Source organism: Erinaceus europaeus, chromosome 20, assembly GCF_950295315.1.
Source record: "Erinaceus europaeus chromosome 20, mEriEur2.1, whole genome shotgun sequence".
Classification (NCBI taxonomy): Eukaryota; Metazoa; Chordata; class Mammalia; order Eulipotyphla; family Erinaceidae; genus Erinaceus; species Erinaceus europaeus.
Genome location: NC_080181.1, coordinates 39,285,051 through 39,308,946, shown reverse-complemented (window position 1 = coordinate 39,308,946; position 23,896 = coordinate 39,285,051). Strand labels below are relative to the sequence as shown.

Below are 23,896 nucleotides of genomic sequence, written 5' to 3'. Positions count from 1 at the left end.
GGGCTAGCTTCGCAGGCGGGAGAGAGAGATGACCAGGGGCTCATGGCTGAGTGGTACGCAGTTCAGTCTTTATTCATGTGGAACGCAGTGCAATCTAAGCTATCTCTAATCACAATCCTGTCCTGAGGCAGAAGTGTCAGGTCCGAAGAGGATGTAGGTAGGATAGGGGGTGGGGAGAAGGAAAAAGCCTACAAAATAGTGAGGATTAAACCAGTGCCCAGGAGGTAGGGCGGTGCTTAGTTAACAGTGGTTATGTAAATAGAATATAGTGTTAAGCAGGGAGGATTAAACCAATGAAACAGAAGGGGTCTTAGAAGCAGAATTTAGAAGCAGACCAACAGAGAGGTAAAGAGAGAGAGAAAGAGAGAGAGAGAGAGAGACCTACAGCCTTGCTTCACCACTCGTGAAGTTTTGTTCCTACAGGTGGGAACCAGGGACGTGAAGCTGGGTCCTTGTGCACTATGTGCCACCACCTGGCCTTAGTAGGCTGTTTTCTTTAAAATATTTATGCCTGTGGCCAGAACTTCCATATGTGACACGGGAGCTTGATCCCTTGAGTCACATAGGTTCTGCTCTCTTGAAAAATAAACTAAGCTGTAGAAATATGTATGCTACTTAAGACTTAAAGCACCAAGTGACGATCCATTTGTTGTATGTGATATGATAGCTAAATCATGCATGTTCAATACTGTCAGGGTCAAAGGGGAAAATTCTTCCTTCCCTCTGGGTTGGATGAACAAACAACAAACATATTATCTGCAAGGTTAATAGGAGAAAGGAAGCAGGTTTCATGACACATTTATGAAGAATCTTCATGACTACATCCTAATACAAATGACACACTAGAAGTTTATATCTAGTGTTACTTACTGGGAGTGTCTATGCCTCCCACTCTCTTCCACTTGCTCTTTGGTAAACACCATTTTTTTTTTTGTCAAAATTTAGGAAGTGTTTTTGGTGTGTGTGTGTCTGTGTGTTCCTATTGCATTTTCTTTGATATCCCAATATGAATGAAACCATCTGGTAGTTATTTCTTTCTCTTCCAGACTTACTCTATTTCACATAATTACTTCCATGTTGTTGCAAAATAAAATATTGTGTCATTTTATGGCTGCAATGTCATTTACACCACTTCTCTTTTTGTTGTCTCTAGTCACTGGGGCTCAGTGCTGGTACTAAAATTCCACTGCTCTACTTTTGGCAGCCTTTTTTTTTCATTCCATAGAGAGAAATTAACAGAAGAGGGGGAGATAGAGAGAAAGATAGACACCTACAGACATGCTTCACTGCTCATGAAGCATCCCCTTGCAGGTGGGGAGTAGAGGTTTGAACCCAGATCTTGGCATGTATCCTCGCGCTTAGTACTATATGGTTTCCAGTAGTTCCTTATTTCGTTGCAGCATGATTCCAGCTTTCACATAGTGTTTTCTTGTAAATGTGTGAGCCACATTGAATTTGATGATACCTTAATGATGTCACTTCAATATAATTATTTCTGTAGAGACTTATTTTTGAAGTAAGATCATATCTGAGGTTATGGGAGCTTGAATCAATATACAGGTTTGGAGGGGAACACAATTCAATGACAACAGCTAGATGTATGCAGTGCACCTTTATGCAGACAAAATGTAGGAAGAATGATGGCCTGGTTAACAGTGCAAACTGTGAGGGATGGTAAGGGTTCTACAAACCTGCATCTGAATATGAGTTCTCATTTGCCAGCTGCTTGGCAATACTAGATTTGGGATACACCTGTAAATACTTCGAGATGTCTAAACTCTCCACCAGCAAAATAGGTACAGTAACACATCTGGAAATGACTTCGGGTGGAACCTGGCACCTTGTAGGTGGCTCCTAATATGTCAGGCTTAGGAGGATATCCCCTTCAAGGTGCCCAGTCCTGCTGTGTGGCCACTACAATATACCCTTAGAAGCCACATCAGATGTCCCAGGACATCCTTGTGTAGAAACACTGATCTCTCACAGAGTGAGTGAGGCACCAGACTCAGACTCATGACTTCAGTTGTGAATGTGACTCCTGACTGTTTCAGGTTGGGTACTGGGCAAGTCTTTCTCATTAATCAGTCCTGAGCAGCATACTTTCAAAATGGCACAGTAAATCTCTGTGGAATATTCCCCCTGGAGAGGGAGTGGCATATCAGGTAGAATGCACAGGTTAGAATCAAACCCGCAGTCCCCTCCTGCAGGGGCAAAGCATCATGAAGCAGTACTGCAGGTGTCTCTTCCCATCTCTAGCTCCCTCCTCTCTATCCATTTTTCCCTCTGTCTCTATCCAATAAATAAATGAATGAAATGTGGTCAGGGGTAGATAACATAATAGTCATGCAAACAGACTCTCATGCCTGAGGCTCCAAAGTCCCAAGGTCAATCTCCTGCACCACTATAAGCCAGAGCTGAGCAGTGCTCTGGTAAAATAATAATAATAGTAATAATAATAATAAATATAAATAAATAATAAAAATAAAATCTTTTTAAAAATTACCACACTGGGTACAATGTGAGTGTGCTGCCCTTTCTCAGTGAGATTTTGCCCAGTGTCAGGAAGGAATGTCACATACTTTACACACCTTTTGGGGATGGCTGTATTCTAGATTCAGTTCAGAACAGTGGGAAAGTCATTAGGATAAGTGTACAAACCAGAACCAAGTTCCTTCCCCCTCTCACTTTAAATTCTAGAGTATAAATCTGATTTCTTTTGGTTAGCTTGATTTTAAATGTTGTGTTAGATGTTTTGAAAACCACAGAGAGGGAGGTTCAGACTGGGAGTGAAAATGGCCTTTCCCATTTTGGTCAGTGTATGGGTATTATAGTGGAGTCCAGGCGCTGATCTTTGTTTCTGTTCTCCAAACTGCCTGCCATCATTGACAACTACAGGAGTGACCACAGTGCTGACCATGACAACCCTCAGTATCAGTGCCCGGAACTCTCTCCCCAAAGTGGCTTATGCCACCGCCATGGACTGGTTCATAGCTGTGTGCTATGCTTTCGTCTTCTCAGCGCTGATTGAGTTTGCCACTGTCAACTATTTCACAAAAAGAGGCTGGGCCTGGGATGGCAAGAAGGCCTTGGAAGCAGCCAAGTTCAAGGTACTGTTATAAATTTTTTCTTTACTCTAGGGAAAATAGAAAAAAAAAATCAAAAAATCAGTGTCAGGTTCAAATGGAAATTTAGATGTTCCTCCCACTCCCACAACCCCCTCCCTTGCTATAACCCTTTCCTTATAGTCAAGGTCCATACAAAGCCTCACTTTAAACAGGTCATATTTTATTTACTGGATTTGAAGTTTGAGTATAATTTATCATTAAAAAATAAATAAATAAATAAATAAATAAATAAATAAATAAATAAATAGTTAGGCAATAGGAGATAGTTCACCCAGCAGAAACTAGTCATTCCCATGTGCAAGAACCTGGGTTTTAGCCTAGGAACCACATGAGAGCAGCATGTATAACACCAAGATGGTGATCCCTAAAGTGTAGAGAAGTGCTATAGCACTTCTCTCCTTTCTCTATCTCTCTCTCATTCTAACTAAAACTGAAAAGGGGAAAGAACTTATCCACTGGGAACGGTGGGATCATTCAGACAGAAGGCCCATATAAGGAAAAAAAAAAAGCAGATTTTATTTTGAATAGCTAACTTTGTTTAAGCTCTGGGAGTGATGATCTGTGAATAGTTTTGGACTTGCTTATATTCAGGCTCATTATTTTGCAAAAGTACCTCCTGTCTGTTCAGTTATGAATCCGTTCTTTTTCTCAACCTTTTGCACCTTCTATGAAGTGGCTGTAACGTCATGAAGGTAACATGCTACATATTGAAAGCATCATGTCAGTAAAACATCCCCATTTCCACTGACAAGATGAAATGACTTCTTTTTTTTTAATAAGTATTTTTTTCAAATATTTTTTTTAAAAATTTTATCTTTTATTTATTTGTTGGATAGAGACAGTCAGAAATTGAGAGGAAGGGGGGGATAGAGAGGGAGAGAGACAGACACCTGCAGCCCTGTTTCACCACTTGTGAAGCTTTCCTCCTGCAGATGGGGACCAAGGGCTCGAACCTGGGTCCTTGTGCACTGTAACGTGTGCTCAACCAGGTGTGCCACAACCTGGCCCTGAAATGACTTCTTTTAATGGTGCACATGAATTATTATAAAAATCACTACTCTGTTTAAAGCAATTAACTGTTGGGTACTTGGAGGTTGACTGGTGCTTCCACCTAATTACTATTTAAAGAAAAACGGTTGTGCAAAATTCCGAGCTGAACGATGTCTGTGGGGAGATGAGAATAATGTATATTGAACAGAAAATGGAACAGTACATGACAGACTGCTAATTATACCAGGCATTAAACAAATAAGCAAATCCTTTTCTCTGAGTGAAGAATTGCCCAGAGTCATTAGGGAAAATAAAGCTTAATCTATCTTTTGAAAAAAAACAGCTTGGTGGAGTTGGGTGGTAGTGCAGCGGGTTAAGCGCACGTGGCGCAAAGCTCAAGGACCACCATATGGACCCCAGTTCTACCCCCCCGGCTCCCCACCTGCAGGGGAGTCGCTTCACAGGCAGTGAAGCAGGTCTGCAGGTGTCTATCTTTCTCTCCCCCTCTGTCTTCCCCTCTTCTCTCCATTTCTCTCTGTCCTATCCAACAATGATGACAACAATAATAACTACAACAATAAAACAACTACGGTAACAATAGGGAATAAATAAATAAATAATTGTTTAAAAATTAAAAAAAAAACAGTTTGGAGGGAGTTCTGGAAGATGTTAGAGAAAACTGATTTCTATGTCCTAATCTCCCAAGCAGACCTACATACCAGTAATGACACATCCAGAACACTGGTCTCTGTAGACAATGAACTTTGTCTCCTTTAAGACAGCCCATGAGGGATTAGGGTGACAGCATAATGGTTATGCAAAAGTCTTCCATGCCTGAGGCTCTGAGGTCCGAGGTTCAGTTCCCCAGCACCACAGTCAGCCAGAACAGAGGTCATTCTCTGTGTCTCTTTCACTAAGATATATATATATATATGACGGCCTTTGCAGGGCCAGGCAGTGACATACCCATTTAAAAGCACATAGTACTAAGTTCAAGGACCCACATAAGGACCCAGGTTGGAATCCCCTGCTCCCCACCTGCAGGGGAATACTTCACTAGCAGTGAAGCAGGTTTGCAGGTATCTCTCTCTCTCTCTCTCTCTCTTTCCTCTTCCTCTCTTAGTTTCTCTTTGTAGTATTCAAGGAAATGGAAAAAATGACCTCCAGGAGGAGTGGATTCATAGCGCCAGCTCTTGGAGGCAAAAAACAAACAAAACAAAAAAACAGCCATGCTTAGTTTATTTGTTTGTTTTTAATTTAATACTGCTGTTTCCCTTAATATTCAGCACCAGAAATTCTGACTTGACCTGTCCTGAGTGACTGTTCTGAACTGAGCCCCCTACCAAGCCCCAGTCTATCCCTCTAAGATGGAAAAAAGTCTAGAGGGACATATCATAGGTCTTCCTGAGGAAAAAGGAGTGCTTTATAAAGCAGGAACCTTAGGTGTGGGTGTAAAGGGAACAGTTGTGAGCTGAACATAGTGGATGATTAGTGGGAAAACATGTATCAAGGGAGGGCATCCTCAGATTATGGGAGTTCTTGACTAAAGCATGGGAACTTGATCAAACCAACAGAGGGAGCCATGAAGGGTGTTTGTTGAGGGGAGGTACAAGCAGGTTTCTTGAAAGAGTCCTTCCTGACACCAGCTCTTGGGTGGCCAGGTCTGAAATGGGAGAACAAGTGAGAGTTTGCTGCATGGATCTAGGTAATCAGGCTTATATACGTGAGGGAGGAAGGTGAACCGGGCTAGTGGGGTTGATAATAGTGGGGCATGAAGAGCCCTAAACATTGTCAGATGGACTCATCCTGGTTTTCAATCAATGCTTGTTGCTACTTGTCATACATCTGCATGGGCACTTAGAGGGAGAGGAAGGTAGTGTAATTGTCCAACGAAAGCTAATGACCATCTTTGGGAATAAGTACTATATACCTCAGCAAATCTTAGTGAGCAGTGAGATTAAATGTTGGGAGCCAGGTGGAGGCGTGCCTGGTAGAGTGCACATACTGTCATGTATAAGGACTCCAGTTCAAAACTCTGATCCCTGCAGGTCCTTCAGACCCTCTGGCTTTTTATTGGGGGGATGTGATGGGCAGTGGCGCATCTGGTTAAGCACACATAGCACTATACACTGAGATCCAGGTTCAAGCCCCTGCTCCCCACCTGCAGGGGGCGATGTATCCTGAGTAATGAAGCAGATCTGCAGTTGTTGTTCTTTCCCCTCCCCTCTCAATTTCTCTCTGTCCTATCTAATAAAAAATGGGGGGAAATGGCCACCAGGATCAGTGCATTTGTAGTGCTGGTACTGAGCCCCAGCAGTAACCTTGGAGGCAAAAAAAAAAGGAAGCAAATACATGAAATAAATAAATAAATATATACATACACACACACAAGTATGGATTGTCTTAGATGAGACCTATGTTCTGGTCCATTACTACATTCATAACTTTCAGGAGGAAGCTTCACAAGCAATGAAGCAGAGCTGCAGGTGTCTTCCTTTTGTTCTCATTCAACCTCTCTCTAGCCCTTTGCATCTCTCTCAGTTTCTCACCCTCTAGAAATAAAAAGAAAAACAAAAGGGATTTGGGTGGTGGACATCTGGTAGAGTGCTCATGTTGCACTGTTCAAGCTGATACAGGTTCAAACTCCCTCTGCACAGCTGCAGGAAGGAGACTTCACAAGTGGTTTATTGTAGGTGTCTTTTTCTCTCTCTCTCTCTCTCTCTCTCTCTCTCTCTGTGTGTGTGTGTGTCTCTATCTCCCACCTCAACTTTCAATATCTCTATGTCTCTATCCAAAATAAATAAAAAATTAATAAAGAAGAGAGTCATTCTTTTTTCTTCTTCCATTTTATTTGATAGAACAGAGAAAAATTGAGAGGGATGGAGAGATAGAACAGTAGGGAGAAAGAGAGACAGCTGCAGACTTGCTTTACCACCTGTGAAGCATCCCCACTACAGGTTGGGAGCAGAAGCAAGTGTCGTTCTTTAGAAAAAGAGAGAGAGAGAGAGAGAGAGGAAGGAAAGAGTAGTTTGTATTAATAACCCTGGTGAGAATGAGAGAGAGAGAGAGAGGAGAGAAAGAGTCATTCCCTGTGGCTTGGAAGACAGAATGATTGTGAAAAAAAAAAAATTCTTACTTGCCTGAGGCACCAGAGGTTCCAGGTTCAGTCCCCAGCACCACTTCAGCTAGAATTGAAGAATACTCTGGGGGAAAAAGTCATTCAATAGAAGGGATCCTGGGGTCCTACCCCTTATCCTCTTATGCCTGCAAGACTCCATGAACTAGAATCCTCAGGACATCTAAAAATCATTCTGGTGGGCACTTCAGTTTGTAATACACAGGAAATGAACATGAATTAAGAAGCCTAGTGTTAGCCAACTCTACGAGCTGTTTATTTCCCCAAGAGCATTGCTCACCTCATGTTCATTAGTAGTATGAGCTGTTGAACCTGGGCCTCAGAGCCTCAGGAATACAAGTCTTTTGCATAACCATTATGCTATGTCCCAGGACTCCAGAAGCTGACTGTTGAAACAGAAGGAATGTGGAGGGGAAAAAAAAAACTGGCTGTGCTCACAACCGTTACAGGTTTGACCCTCCAAAAGGAAATGATGGGCCACAGTGTGGGGTTCAAGGTAGGAGTGAACCCTTGTCAAAGCACAGAGGGAGAAAGTAGACTCAGTAGAGAAAAGAAGTTGACCACAATGAAGTACAACTGTTGCAGAGGAGGGGGTCAAAGGGCATAGGAGTTCCCTTAATACTCCACCAGTAGGGTTCTAGAAAAATATCCACATGGAGAAATCCAAGAAAACCTATCAGTTTCAGTGAGATGGGAATTTACTGAAGCAACACAGAGACAGAAAAGAGAGAAGAGAGGTCAGGTGGTGGTGCACCTGGTTAAAAGCACACATTATGGGGCCGGGCAGTAGCACAGTGGGTTAAGTACACATGGCAAAGCAGATGTCTATCTTTCTCTCCCCCTCTGCCTTCCCCTCCTCTCTCAATTTCTCTCTGTCTTGTCCAACAGCAATAACAACAACAACAATAAACAACAAGGGCAACAAAAGGGAAAAAAATGGCTTCCAAGAGCAGTGGATTCATAGTGCAGGGACCCAGCCCCAGTGATAACCCTGGAAGCAAACAAACAAGCAAAAGCACACATTATGGTGTTCAAGGATGCAGACTCAAGGTCCTGTTCCTCACAGAAAGAAAGCTTCACAAGTGGTGAAGTAGGGCTTCAGATTTCTCTGTCTCTCTCCCTGTCTATCTCCCTCTCCACTCTCAATTCCTCTGTCTCTATGCACTAATAAATAAATTCAAATCTTAAAAAAAAAGACAGAAGAAGATACATGCATAGAAACAGGCCCTTAAGAGTGACAGAGCGGGAGTTGGGCTGTAGCACAGTGGGTTACGCACAGGTGGCACAAAGCACAAGGACCAGCATAAGGATCCCCGTTCGAGCCCCCAGCTCCCCACCTACAGGGGAGTCGCTTCACAGGTGGTGAAGCAGGTCTGCAGGTGTCTTATCTTTCTCACCCCCTCTCTGTCTCCCCTCCTCTCTCCATTTCTCTCTGTCCTATCCAACAACGATGACAACAATAGAACAAGGGCAACAAAAGAGAATAAATAAATTAAGAAAAAGAGTGACAGAGCAAGAGAGTCCTGAATTTCCTTGTCTTATTACTTTGGGGGAGGGGTATGGGAGAGGAATGGTTAGTGGTTTACAGTACAGTTATTTAGTGCATGGGTCCAATTTCTCATCTGACCAAAATAGGTGTCTGCAAAATACTGTCATGCCAAATTTTGTCCATCATAGTGTGCTCAGACCTGAAAGCCTGATTCCTCACCCTTCTCCCTGCCCTCCTTCCCCAGAGTCCTTTGCATTGATGCAATACCCCATGAATGAGATCTGTTCTTATTTCTGCCCATGAGTGAGAGCATCATCCTATATTCATCTTTCTTTTCTAATGTATACATCAGAAAGGACAGTAACAGCAAAGTTTGAAAGGCCATCCTACACTTTTGGGGCACAGGGTAATACTGGTTTACAGTTGACAGTAAAATACAGTAGTTTGTAAATGTGAAACATTTCTCAGTTTTCCACATAACAATCTAACCCCCTACCTAGGTCCTCCTCCACCATCATATTCCAGGACCTAAACACTCTTCCCCACCCCAGAGTCTTTTCCTCCTACTTTTAGGTAGGTTCTAGTGATGCTGAGACATATTCTGAGAGGATTAACTTTAGGATTTGTCTTCAGGTGTGCACATATGCATTCATCTACATTTTATGGCCTTAGGTGAAAGTGGAGATACCAGCATAGGATGTAGGAATCCCAGAGTGTGACCCCCTCTTCAGAGCAGGGTGCAGGGGGAGGGATTGCTTGCTTGCTGGAAGGATACTTCCAGCACTCTCCAGGAATCGCTCCCTAAGTAGATCCCTTAACAGAGCCAGAAGCCCTCTCCCAAAGGTAAGCTGGTAAGTCCCTATCTCTTTGTTAAGAGACAAGTCGAGGAGGGGTGGCTGGGCAGTGGCGCATATAGTGGCATGAGGACTGGCATAAGGATCCCAACTTGAGCCCTCAGTATTATAATTTAAACTTAAAAGGGGGTTTGGGGGAGCATTGCGGGTGTGTAAAAGGATTCACAGTGGGGAGCTGGGTACGGGTTTAAACATACAAGGTTTATTAGGGCATTACAAAAGCATAGGACATATATTTAGATACACAAAATAAGCAGTTATCATCAGGGGTTAAGAGTACGCTAGGTCCATAAAGTCTAAGTATAGTTATCCAAAGTTTAGTCCCATAAGATAAACAATTATCAGCTGAGGTGAAAGTTGCTCATGGCTGTAGAGGGGTCTAAAAGTTTACCGGCTAGCGGTCACACATGTTCGGTTCCCAGGAGAAGTAGCCATGGTGGATACCTGGAGCACCTCTGCCAAGATGAAGCAGCAGCCAAAAAGAATGACCTGCTCCAAGTCCTGTGCTTTTATACATTCCCTTCTCTGTGTGTCCCACCTCAGGCTGACGTCATTCAAATGCTAATAATACCAAACTCCTGTTGGGGTCACAACACCCAGTTCCCTACCTGTAGGGAGTAGCTTCTCAAGCAGTGAAGCAGGTTTGCAGGTGTCTATCTTTCTCTCCCCCCTGTCTTCCCTTCCTCTCTCGATTTCTTTCTATCCTATCTAACAACAATAGCAATGGATAAAAGACGCTGCCAGGAACAGTGGATTCATAGTGCAGGAACTGAGATCCAGCTATAACCCTGGAGGCAAGAAAAAAAAAAAAAAAACAGGGAGTCAGCAGTAGCACAGTGGGTTTAGTGCACATGGCACAAAGCGCAAGGACCAGCTCAAGGATCCCGGTCCTAGCCCCAGCTCTTCACATGCAGGGGAGTCGCTTCACAAGCAGTGAAGCAAATCTGCAGGTGTCTTTCTCCCCCTTCTCCACCTTCTCCTCCTCTCTCTATTTCTCTCTGTCCTATCCAACAATGAGGACATCAACAACAACAACAATAATAACTACAACAACAATAAAAAAGGTCAACAAAAGGGAAAATAAATAAATTTTTAAAAACCTTTAAAAATAAATAAGTAAGTAAATAAATAAATAAAAATAAAAAGAGAGACAAGCCATCTTGGGGTTGGGTGGCTGAGTGCACACATTACCATGTACAAGGACCTAGATTCTAGCACCCACTCCCCACCTATAGGTGGAAGGAACACTTCGGAGCAGTGAGCCGAAGTCTGCAGATGTCTGTCTTTCTCCTTCTTTATCTCCCTTCCCCTCTCAGTTTCTCTCTGTCTTGTCAAAAGAGAAATTTTTTTATTATTTATTTAAGAAAGGAGACATTAACAAAACCATAGAATAAGAGGGGTACAATTCCGCACAATTCCCATAACCCAATCTCCACATCCCACCCCCTCCCCTGATAGCCTCCCCATTCTCTATCTCTCTGGGAGTATGGATCCAGGGTCCTTGTGGGTTGCAGAGGGTGGAAGGTCTGGCTTCTGTAATTGCTTCCCCGCTGAACATGGGTGTTGACTGGTCGATCCATACTCCCTGTCTGCCTCTCTCTTTCCCTAGTAGGGTGGGGCTCTGAGGAAGTGGAGCTCCAGTACACATTGATGGGGTCATCTGTCCAGGGAAGTCTGGTCGGCATCTGGAACCTGGTGGCTGAAAAGAGAGTTAACATACAAAGCCAAACAAATTGTTGAACAAAAAGAGAATTTTTTTTTTTAAAAAAGGGGAGAGACAAGCCAATCTTTGCAAGTTTTAAAAATGAGATTTTTATCCTCTTTTGCAGAAAAAGGAGCGGGACTTCATCCTGAATAAGTCAACAAATGCTTATACTACTGGGAAGCTGACTCACCCCCCAAACATCCCAAAGGAACAGACCCCAGCAGGGACCACAAATGCTTCTTCAGTCTCAGTAAAACCTCCTGAAGAGAAGACAGCTGAAAACAAAAAGACTTACAACAGCATCAGCAAGACTGATAAAATGTCTCGAATTGTATTTCCAGTCTTGTTTGGCACTTTTAACTTAGTTTACTGGGCCACATATTTGAACAGGGAGCCAGTGATTAAAGGACCTGCCTCACCAAAGTAAAGGAATTCTTTGCCCTCCCAAATTCTAAGAGAGCCATATTCCAGCAAAAATGATACCCAGGCAAGAGTGAACTTGAAAGGACCTTTCCTACTGGGGCACTCTCTTTCAGGAATTTTTTTGCATGTTCAGTAATATGTACAAATAATATTGCCTTGATGTTTCTGTATATAATGTCAGATGTTTCCAAGCTGTCATGTTGATAAAGTGGAGCAACTTTCTAGAAAAATGGAAGACCATGGCTCTGACACTCAGATGCTCAGTAACTTACATTAATAGTTTACAAATGAGATAAGTATATTTTTAACTGTTCTTAGTGTTATCTAACAAGGTTTTTTATACTTCAGACACCATTTCATTCAAATTTTCCCTGTGGATAAATATTTTAGGAAGTGATGACTGACCAACTCTACTTGACCAACTCTCACTTGAAATAAAGATCACCAAGAGCACTTTTTTTCCATTAAAAAAGAGAGAGACTGTGGGCATTTATGTACAAAATGAATTGCCTTTGATAATTCTTATTGTTCTAAAATTAGATGAGTATTGCATGATCTTACATTATGAAATAGTATAGGTCAACATTTATGCAGACAAATTTCATAAACAGAAACCCACAGTATGTTAGATTAACAGGAAAAAAATCCCCTGAGGAAAGAAATATATATATATATATATATATATATATATATATATATATATATATATATATATATATAGTTTGGTGTAACCTTATTTGTCCCCAACCCCACTGCCCACCACCAAGCAAACACTGACCACAAAAGAAAAACAAACATTGGTGTGATGACAAGGTTGGTATTGAATCTGTTTCATCCCCTTCCAATCCACTGACCTCCTTGCTGCAGCTGGTGTGTTGTGCTTCAGTGGTAAGAAGTTGTAATTGAGTTATTTTCCATTCTATTTCCTTGTACGTATTTCCTGATTGAATTATTGCTCTGTTAGCTTTTGTATATGAACTTTAAATGTTCATTAAAAATAAAAAAAAACACAGTTGAGCAGATATTGTGGATAAATGTCATGTTTTTATAAAATAGTTATTTTGGTAGACCAATTTCCTAAGTAGGATATATTAAAAAAAAAACAACTATCCTTTCCCTCCCCTTCCCTTCTCTTCTTTTCTATAACAGAGGACTGCTCAACTCTGGTTTATGGTGGTGCCAGGGACTGAACCTGGGAGTTTAGAGCCTCAGACATGAAAGTCATTTGTATAACTACTATGCTATTTCTTTCGCTGGGAAAAGAACTCTTACTTATCTAGTGGCTTACCTCTGTACCATTCTAATTCCTTGGAGATGAATGTAGGGAAGAAATGAGATAGAAACCCTTCTTTCTCATCACTCGAGTCTCCATGACACAATGACACAGTTTTCTGTGGCTCTCAATGGATGGAGATACCAAGATGAATGTTTGCTCTGTGCACAAGTTGACTGATCCGTTAATTTACTGCTTGTGAAGACTGATGCAAATTCCAGCCTTGGAGTCATTTACATGTTATAGTTGAAACGTAGAGGAACTGCATGTATGTATGTTATGTATGGAATAGGATGTATAAGAGAACAGTGTACAAAGGAAACTTTGTTTCCTCTATGAATCCCCTGGAATTATACAGGGTCAATTATGACTGCTAACAAACAGTACTAAAACAAGACTTGTCCAAATTGACCACATAATTCTAACTAGTTTTTTGTTATTTGTTTTAGATAGAGACACTAAATAAAACCACAGCATAGGAGGCCCGGTGCTAGCACTCCAGGTTAATCACACATAATATGAAGTGCAAGGACTGGGCAAGGATCCTAGTTGAGTCTTCCCGACCCCGACTTACAGGGAGGTTCGCTTCGCAAATGGTGAAGCAGGTTTGTAGGTGTCTGTCTTTCTCTCCCCCTCACTGTCTTCCCCTCCTCTCAATGTCTCTGTGTCCTGTCCAACAATAGCAACAACAATAACATCAGCAACAACAATGAAAAAAGTTGGCCCTAGGAGCAGTGGATTTGTAGTGCAGGCACTGAGCCCCATTGATAACCATGGAGGCAAACTCCCCCCCCCCAAAAAAAAAAAACTAAAACTAACAAACAAACAAAAAAAACCAGTATTGAAGCTTTCTTCAGTGTGGTGGAAGCCAGGCTCAAACCTAGGTCATACAAAAAGCAAAGCAGTGAACTATCCAAGTGAACTATTTTGCTGGCCTGTTAACTAGCATTTAAAATCCACCCACCACTCATGTTTGGTAGCTAGAAAAAGGCTATGACCAAGCACACCTGCATAGGTAGATAACCATTGAAAACTCATAGGATTTATCCAGGAGAAAAAAAAAAACTTTTCACACAATTAAAGGTCAGTTATCATGTTACCAGAGTCTCTGAGAGCCTCACAAATATTATGTTCTTCAAAATAGCAGGTGCCCATTTTGGACATCTGTTTCTCAGAGTATGCAAAAAGTTCCCTGTCCTTCTTTGTTTCATCATAGAATCCCACAATTAGGAAGGTAAAGGTGAACAAAAATGTGTTTTTATTTTTTAAGAGTTTATTTATTCATGAAGATAGAGAGAGAGAGAGAGAAAAGAAAGTACCAGACATCACTCTGGTACATATGCTGCCGGGATTGAACTCAGGACCTCATGTTTGAGACTCCAATTCTTTATCCACTGTGCCACCTCCTGGTATTTTTAATAAAGGTATTTTTAAATCTTCACACAAAACATATTTCTTCATCACAGATGATGATAGTGGAATAATACCATGTGCTTTTCATTAAGTCCCAGCATAAAATATACCAAAACAAAATGGAAACTTAAGATCAATACAAATTTATGTTTAATTAATTTCTCTTATGTTGTCTTTAAATTTTTACTTTGCATTGTAGTTTGGAGAAAGATAATGGTGAGTTATGTGAAAATGTCTGCATACTTAACCCTGTACCTGGAGCATCTCACTCCGAATGGAAAACAATGTCTTCTGTGTCAGACAGCAATCATTTACTTGACAAGTTCTAGCCTTTGTTACAGAAAACCCTAGGAACTTTTCTGGATAAATTCCAGTTTGAATATATGCCCACAGTATTTGCATGCTGCTGAGCCTTAAATTTTCTGAATATTTACTGGGAAAGATCACATTGGTTTTCCACTCTCTTATTTTGTCTTATAGATATTTATTTCAGTGTTATTTCTAATGAGGACATCATAAAGAATCACCCTGAGAAAAAAACGATAAGTAGAGAGATACATTTTTTAAAATAAGTATAAATGACTGTGTCCTACTTTTAGAAGCATAGTATTTAAATGTATCTCTCTTGACATCACCACAAATAGAAAGACAGCCTACCCTAATAAGTCAGCAATCAGTGCTGCTTCTGTACTTTCTCACAAATCTATGGGTATATCTAGGGCAAACCTTAGCTAAAGTTGTTCCAGCTGTTTGTATAGAATAGCAAAGTTCAAATGTTTTTAGAATAACTATTAATCTTAAAATAATACAGTAAACACCCCCCTCTCAAAGGTTGACAAAGGGGCTGTAAATTTTCCATTATACTTGCCATGCTAAGTCCTTAGAAATAGTGTTCTTTGTCTCTCATGGAATGCGTTATGGTACAAAAGTATAGTAAAGTAAGAAATTAAAGAGGTTCATGGACTCAAATTGCATTTCCAAGTCAGAAGAAAATGACAATCTAGATCCCAGATCCTTATAATTTCTAACACTGGTTTCATAACATCACAAAGCTGTTTCCAGAGGAAAGTTGATTGAGAACAGAAACGGAGCCGAAAATGGAAAATTTTGCTTTCAGTCCTGGTTGAATGATTATCTATTATGAATGCCCTAGAGATTTTTTTTTTTTTTTACTTTGCACTGAGAGCATGACCTTTAAGTTTGTTCCCTCTAATATAAAAATGTATGCTTCTGTAATCATAAACTCTTCCTGACAGAAACACATCTGTCAGGGTAACATTTTCTGTCACTCCTCTCCCATGTGAGAGAAAAGGCAAGGAGTGGAGAAGCAGCGGGAGGAGGAGAGCTAGACCCACTGACTGGACAATGGTTGCTTCACTGGGGTGTGGAAACATAGCAGCAATGGCAGTGAGTCTTCAGTCAACGCTAGACTCTGTTGCAAGAACAAGCTCTAAATACAAAAAGAACCTATCTTTGGAAATTAAAAATGCCATTGTTGCCTCAGTAAAAACAGTATTTTAGATATTTAAAAATTAGTCTTTAATATCTTCTACAAGGCTAGCACATCTGGGACAATCAGTGTCAGAAGCAAACATGCTGAGTATCTGAATATGAATTACTCTGATCATTGCAATTACTTGCTGGCTTTATGGTGATGTTAGGTAAAGCAGTTCAAGTGCTCAAAAAGAGTCATTTTATCCAAGATTTGCATGATTATCTGTCTGTTACCACCATGTTCAACAGACTTGCTCAGCCCACAAATCAGACATGCTAGCATGATGCTGACCAGACTTCCTGGGACAGACAACCCCATCAATGTGTCTTGGAGCTCTGCTTCCCTAGACCCCTTCCCCACTAGAGAAAGAGACAGAGAGGCTGGGAGTATGGATCAACCTGTCAACGTCCATATTCAGCGGGGAAGCAATTAGAGAAGCCAGACCTTCACCCTTCTGCATCCCACAATGACCTTGGGTCCATACTCCTAGAGGGCTAAAGAATAGGAAAGCTATCAGGGGAGGGGATGGGATACAGAATTCTTGGTGGTGGGAATTGTATGAAGTTGTATCCCTCTTATCCTATCTTTTAGTCAATGTTTCCTTTTTATAAATAAAAAATTTAAAAAAAAGAATATTTGGAAATGAGCAATGGGTTCTTTATGGAAATTTGTGATTCAAAATCATGTACTGCACAGGGTTTCCTGAATATAATAACAGTCTGAAGCAAGATTTCCTTAACTTGTCTGACATGAAATGGAAAGAATAAAACCAAAGACCAAAAGATGGATAGATAAATAATAAATATAAACAAATAAAATAAAACCATAGGCCAGGAATGGTATTTTGAGACATTAGGACTTTAGAGGAGAATATTCAAAATAAACTCCACTTGACTTCTACATTCTTATTGTTTATTTATTTTTGGATAAAGAATTCAAGAGGGAAGTGGGGGGAGAGAGAGAAACACCTGCACCACTTGTGAAGCTTCCCCTCAGACACACACACTCAGGGGGAAACCTGGGGCTTGAACCCTAGATTTTCTACATGGATGTACCATTGCCTGGATCCTACTTCTACATTTTTCATGGTGGTCCTCCTTGTCCCTTAGTAGTCAGTGCTATTCCAAGCTTATGACAAGTGGTCTGTGACTACAAGCTGACCAAGAGAGGAGATACCAGAAACTAGGTAAGTGAAATTTGGTGAAATCCCTTTAGATAGGGAGTGCTTGGAATCCATCCAAAGAAAATATTTCTTGTTTATAAATAACCTGCTCAGTAATTTACACAAACCTATGCATATTTGATTGAGCAACACCTCCCCAAGAGGTGACATCTGCCTCAGCCTAACTAATAGGCTGATACTTTTCAAGCAGATTGACCATATGATTGGTTATCCAGAAAATGGTGAATTCAGGAGAGGGTAGATAACATAATGGTTATTCAAAGAGACTCTCATGTCATAAATCTCTGGAAGTCCCAGGTTCAATCCCCACCACCACCACCATCATAAGCCAGAGATGAATAGTGTGCTCTGGTAAAAAAGAAGGAGGAGGAGGAGGAGGAGGAGGAGGAGGAAGAGGGCGAGGAGGAGGAGGAGGAGGAGGAGGCGGAGGAGGAGGAGAAGGAGAAAGAGAAGAAGAAGAAGAAGAAGAAGAAGAAGAAGAAGAAGAAGAAGAAGAAGAAGAAGAAGAAGAAGAAGAAGAAGAAGGAGAAGAAGGAAGGAGGAGGAGGAGGAGAAATAAAGGAGAAGGAGAAGAAGAAGAAGAAGAAGAAGTGGGAGGGTGGACAGTGTGGACAGTGGTGCACCGGGTTAAGCGTACATACTGCAAAGCACAACGTCCTGCATGAGAATCCTGGTTCGAGCCTCAACTCCCCACCTACAGGGGGAAAGCTCCAATTCTGCATTAAAATTTTCAAGAACTCAGAACATATGAAGATAATGTTACCATGAATACAGAGAAAATGCCCTAGTTAGCAGTTAGCACGTATTTGAAAAAAAAATAAAAACTAGACAAAATGGACAGTTTACTGGGGGAAACAAATAATATTGAAATTGATGCTTTTAGAGAGAGACAATTTAAGTTTATCATTTTCATAGAAGAAAAAAAGAATGTTATCAAGGAAATGTCAACACACACACTCTGTTACCTTTCTATATCTCATTAAAATAAAATATCTTAAAATAAAACGGTGATGCAATCCATAAAAATTATTCAAATATAGGGACTATTCAAAGACAGATCCAGGCACATCAAGGAATTGCATCTGATGATAATGGTGGCTCAAATAAATGGGGTAAAGTTGAACTTGTAAGTAGTATGGAGAGATCTGGATAGCCATTTGGAAAAAATTAAATCTGTATCCCTTGCTTAGATTGCATACATGAGTATACAATGTCTAATGATCATATGTACATATATATCACACAGATACCAGAATAAATCATGGCTGAGTTCTTTCATAGCTTGGGTATAGGGAAAATATTTCCAACTATAATTTCAAATTGAAATGCAATAAAATATCAATAATGTAAACTTTAATAATTTAAAAATGCATTATGGGAAGAAATTATTTGCAATATATATGCAGGAAATTGCCATGATCTACAAAATTTAAAATTTAAAAACAAGCTGTGAAGAAATATTACAGAAAAAGGCACTAAGTGTATGAGAAGATAATTTGCTAAAACAGAAAAGGACCATAAACAGTTTTAAATGTTTAATTTTACCCATAATAAGAAAATGCAAAGTAGAACTATTCTGAGATATTATTTCTCACCTCTTAGTTTAACACATTTTGAAAATGAAGTATATTGACAAAGCTAAGGAGAAACATACTTTTGATAGTTGAAAAGAAAGAAGGAAATGTCCTTGTGAGGAGGAAATCTAGAAACATCTGGTGAATCTACAAATTTATCCTCTCACCTGGAACTCTCTTATCTAGGAATTTAGTGGGAGAGATAGCATAATGGTTATGCAAAAAGACTCTCCTATGTAAGACTCCCAGGTTTAATCCCTAATACTAGCATAAACCAGAGCGGAACAGTGCTCTGATTAACAGAGAGAGAGAAAGAAAGATGAAAGGAAGGAAAGGGAGCAAAAGAGGAATTTAATCTTTTAACAGTACGAAAGGAGACATGAATGGGCTATAAGTTCTAGAAATTCACACAAATGCGGGGAGTTGGACAGTAGTGCAGTGGGTTAAGCAGAGTGGGTTAAGCGTACCTGGCTCAAAGATCAAGGAGCACGGAAGGATCCCGGTTTGAGCCTCAGGCTCCCCACCTGCAGGGGAGTCGCTTCACAGGCGATAAAGCAGGTCTGCAGGTGTCTATCTTTCTCTCCCCCTCTCTGTCTTCCACTCCTCTCTCCATTTCTCTCTGTCCTATCCAACAACGACAACAACAATAAAACAATAAGGGCAACAAAAGGGAATAAATAAATATTAAAATAATATATACACAAATGCAAAATACTGAAAAAATACCTATCCAAATTTAAATATTAAAAATTAAAAGTATTTGTATTTCCCTGATCATGTGACTTAACATTTGTTTTATATGTCTATTGGCTCTTAGGATTTTTTTTCTTTTTTTTTTTTTTTAGAAGATTCTGCCTATGTCCTCCCCTTATTTTTTCCGTTTTTTTTAATTGTTGAGTTTGGTGAGTATGTTGGTTCTTAGCCCTTTATCTGATGTATTGCACATAAAGATTTTCTCCCACTGTGTGGAGAGTGACTCTGCTTTGGTTTTGGGGGAGCAAGACTCCTGTATACCTGTCACAGGGAAATGAGAGGTTGTGTTAACAACTGTACTGTAACCCACTAACCCCCAAGAAAGTATAAAAAAAATAAAAGTAAAACACATACATCTGCACACAGAAAACTATGTCCTTATGTAAAAAAAAGAGTTGTACTAGCAGCATTAGCTGATACAGAGTTATTTATGAGACACATTATTAAAGAAGCCAAAGAAGCAACATTCACAAGGTTCTATATAGCATGCAATACATAAAAACAGTGAGATGAGAAAATAGACATCTCTTTATTTTGACCTTCCAAAGACAAAATAATGCATAAGTTCATGGAACGGGCCATATATAAGAGAAGTAGGGAGATGGCTATAAAAAGGACATAATAGGACAATAGGCTCCTGAGTAGTTCTTATTCTTCTTTGTATAGGTTCAACTTTTTGGGATTATGTGAATTTTAAAATGTAATAAATTATAAGAACATTTAATTCTACCATAAGGGAGGGAAATTCTAAAGTTGAATGCACATAAGAACAAATTAATTCAGGCCCTCCCTCTCCCTTAATTAACAGCACAATATTTGAGAAAAAATGAAACCAGAACTGAGGTAGATTGCTCAGCTGGTAGAATACATGCTTTCCAGAGGCTGGGTGGTAGTGCAACAGGATAAGTGCACAAAGCTCAAGGACTGACGTAAGGATCCTGGTTCGAGCCCCCAGCTTCCCACCTGCAGGGGGGTCGCTTCACAAGCAGTGAAGCAGGTCTGCAGGTGTCTTTCTCTCCCCCTCGCTGTCTTCCCCTCCTCTTTCAATTTCTCTGTCCTATCTAACAGCAATGACAATAATAACAACAAGGGCAACAAAAATGGGAAAAAATAGCCTCCAGGAGCAGTGGATTCATAGTGCAGGCACCAAGCCCCAGTGATAACACTGGAGGCAGAAAGAGAAAGAGAGAGAGAGAGAGAATACATGCTTTTCATGTGAGAAACCTTGGGTTCAATCTGTGTGCAATATGAGAACACCAAAGATAGAGACACATGGAACTCCATGGATAACAGAGTAGTTCTTTGTTGTCTTTCCCCACTCCTCTTCCTATTTTTCTCATTTTCCTTCTTTGTCTTTTTTTTCTCTCTCTCTCTCATTAAGATATACAAGAGAAAAACTGGGATGTGGGGGGGGGGAGAAAGAGCACAGAATAACCAAATGAAAAAACTTGGAGTACTAAAGTAGAAATTATGAACAACTTTATACAGTTGTTCATAATTTATAGTTATAGTAATAACTATAACAGTTATAGTAATAAATATGTGTAATGATAATACAAATGTCAACAAATAGATTAAGAGAATAGAGCCCTGATAAAGCTGTATTTATATATGATCACCTGACTTATGCAAATGTACTGATCTAAAGGATGGTGTTTTAAATAAAAATCGCTAGGACAATTAGCTATCTAATAAAAAAAGAACACAGATTTTACTAAAACTATGTTCTAAAATTAAAAATAAATAAAACAGATTAAAAGAAGAGCCTTATTTTAAAGCTTTTAGATGAAAACATTGCAAACTATCTTTACTGTCTCTGATTTATGATTTATTCAATAGGACACAAGACACTCATGTTTATAAACAATTATTCAGAAAAAGTCATTGGCTGAGAGGTGGTATTCATCACATACACACTTAAAGGATTCACTAAAAGTGCACAAAAGCTTCTATAAACAAAATGAAGATGAACTCCTTAGTTTGAAAATTTGAATCATACTTCATAAAAGCAGATGATCCAATGGTAGGTAGAAACTCAAAAGGAATTCAGTGAAATTAAAGAAATATACCAAAATGTCTACAGTTAGATAGAATGACAAAGTTATATTTATGGAGGCTACAGTGTGGAAGGGACTCATGCGTCAATGGGTGGTAAATTTATACAACTACATTGAAAACTCTTTAGCAATATTTATTACCATGTCTTCTTTATGACTTAAAAACAATTTTAGTCAGATAACCAATAGAATTAAGCACTAAAGACATACAAGAACATATTCATGTCAGGTAAATGCTGTGTGGTCTACTGAACATCACAATTGAAAAGAATAACATGCACAGCAATATCAAACAAAATTGTGAATTGTTACTGCCTGATGCAGCATTGGTAGATCATGAAGATATTATACTTAGTGAAAAAAAAAAAAAAAAGACAGTCATACCTGAGATTCCAAAGGTCCCAGGTTCAATCCCAGGCACCACTGTGTGCTGGAGCTGATCAGTGATCTGATCTTTCTCTCTCTCTCTCTCTCTCTCTCTCTCTCTCTCTCTCTCTCAAATAAACAAATCTTTTTAGAAAATAAAAACGAGAGAGAGAAAGAGATGCAGGCTAGACAATAGCTTCATACTTCTATGTGAGATTCAAAAGGAGGCAAAGACTAGTCTATTTTGACAGAAAACAGAATATTGACATCGATTTCTCTGTCTTAATGTTTTTCTTTTCTTTTTTTTTCTTATATTTGATAGGACAAAGACAGAGAGAAATATCTGCAGCATGTGTGCTCCATCAAGTGCACCACTCGCTATTCACGTCTAAGGTGGCCAAACGACTGGTAAGAGGCAAGGAGAAGATTTTTTTTAGTTATTACCTTTATTTATTTACTGGATAGAAACACCCAGAAATCGAGAGGAATGGGGAGGGAGGAAGGGAGAGAGAGAGGGAGAGGGGGAGGGGAAGGGGAGGAGGAGGGGGAGGGAGAGAGAGAGAGAGAGAGAAGCCCTGCTTCATCACTCGCAAAGCTTTCCCTTGCAGGTGGGGACCGAGGGCTTGAACCCAGGTCCTTTCACGTTGTAACAGATGGGCTCAACCAGGTGCGTCACCACTGCAGTCCATGACTCTTGGATGTTGTTTTTATTCATGTGCAAAACTTTAAGAAGCCACATTTGAGAGCTAAGTACATTAATTTGTCGATAGCAATCATTTTGAGGAGAGAAAGGTGTTTCTTTTCCTATTTATTAGAAGATATAGCAACGCAATTTAGAAGTGCAGTTATGAGAAGGGAGAGATTTGATTTAAACAGAAAACCCAGAAGCCATTGGGCAGTGGTTTCACTCAGCACCGAGGTTTTCTGGGCTTTGCAGAGGCGCCTGTGGGAGGTGAAATGAGGCCAGGAAAGGAATCCTGTGAGTTACTTCTCCAAGAAGCCACAAGAGGATCCCTAGGCTAGGCAGTGAGTTTCACTGCCAGGCTGATTCCTCCCCTCCTCCTGGGGAGATGCGGTTCACTCTATAGGCTGAGGTCCAGCCCTGGGCTTCACAGCAAACCTACAGGCAAACACACAGCACTGTTCTTGCCAGAGAGTTTTCCAGTCAGAGAAGAACTAGAGCTTGTGCTTCGGTTTACTGTCTCATTTTCACCCTAACTCTTTCTTTGCCAGATAACTTGCAAAACCCGGGTGTCCAAGTGGAGCTCTCAGCTTCTCTTATCAGAAAAGCCCGTGCCTATAAACTAGGGGGAAAATATATACCTGAAAGCAGAAGTACACAAAAGCATGCAGGGAATACCCCCCAACACTTCATCTGCACTAGTCCAGTCTTTAGGTCCATGATTGCTCAACAATTTGTTTGGCTTTATATGTTAAGTCTCTTTTCAGCCACCAGGTTCAGAATGCCAGCAAGATGCTGACCAGACTTCCCTGGACTGACGACCCCACCAGTGTGCCCTGGAGCTCCACTTCCACAGAGACCCACCCTACTAGGGAAAGAGAGAGGCAGACTGGGAGTATGGATCGACCAGTCAACGCCCATGTTCAGCAGGGAAGCAATTACAGAAGCCAGACCTTCCACCCTCTGCAACCCACAAGGACCCTGGATCCATGCTCCCAGAGGGATAGAGAATGGGAAGGCTATCAGGGGAGGGGAGGGGATATGGAGATCGGGTTATGGGAATTGTGTGGAATTGTACCCCTCTTATTCTATGGTTTTGTTAATGTCTCCTTTCTTAAAAAAAATTTTAAAAATTAAAAAATAAAGAAAAGAAAAGCAAGCCTACAGCCAAACAGCAAGAGTGAGCACTGCGAATGCTCCATCAATTCCTACTACCCTCCACCTCCTTGAGCCCTTCCAGGTCAAACTAGGCCAAGGAGGTGAAACAAAGCTTAGAAGTTTGTCCTTTGAAGATTCTTTGACCTTGTATTTTGCTTTCACACTTTGGCTGGGAAAATTTTTTAAATTCTACTATTAATTTATAATAAGATCCAAGTAT

General features: G+C 40.4%; 1 protein-coding gene across 2 annotated transcripts in view; it reads left to right on the top strand.

The window, feature by feature from the left end:
- The window catches only part of GABRA5 (gamma-aminobutyric acid type A receptor subunit alpha5), a 111,130-nt gene extending 98,735 nt beyond the window's left edge, over nucleotides 1–12,395 (top strand). For both annotated transcript variants that reach the window (XM_007526463.3, XM_060179250.1), the window contains 2 exons: nucleotides 2,896–3,107; nucleotides 11,424–12,395. In XM_007526463.3, coding sequence (XP_007526525.2) covers nucleotides 2,896–3,107; nucleotides 11,424–11,726 — 515 coding nt within the window. In that variant the 3' untranslated portion in view covers nucleotides 11,727–12,395. The remainder of the gene's footprint in view (nucleotides 1–2,895; nucleotides 3,108–11,423) is intronic.
- The last annotated feature ends 11,501 nt before the right edge of the window (nucleotides 12,396–23,896 follow it).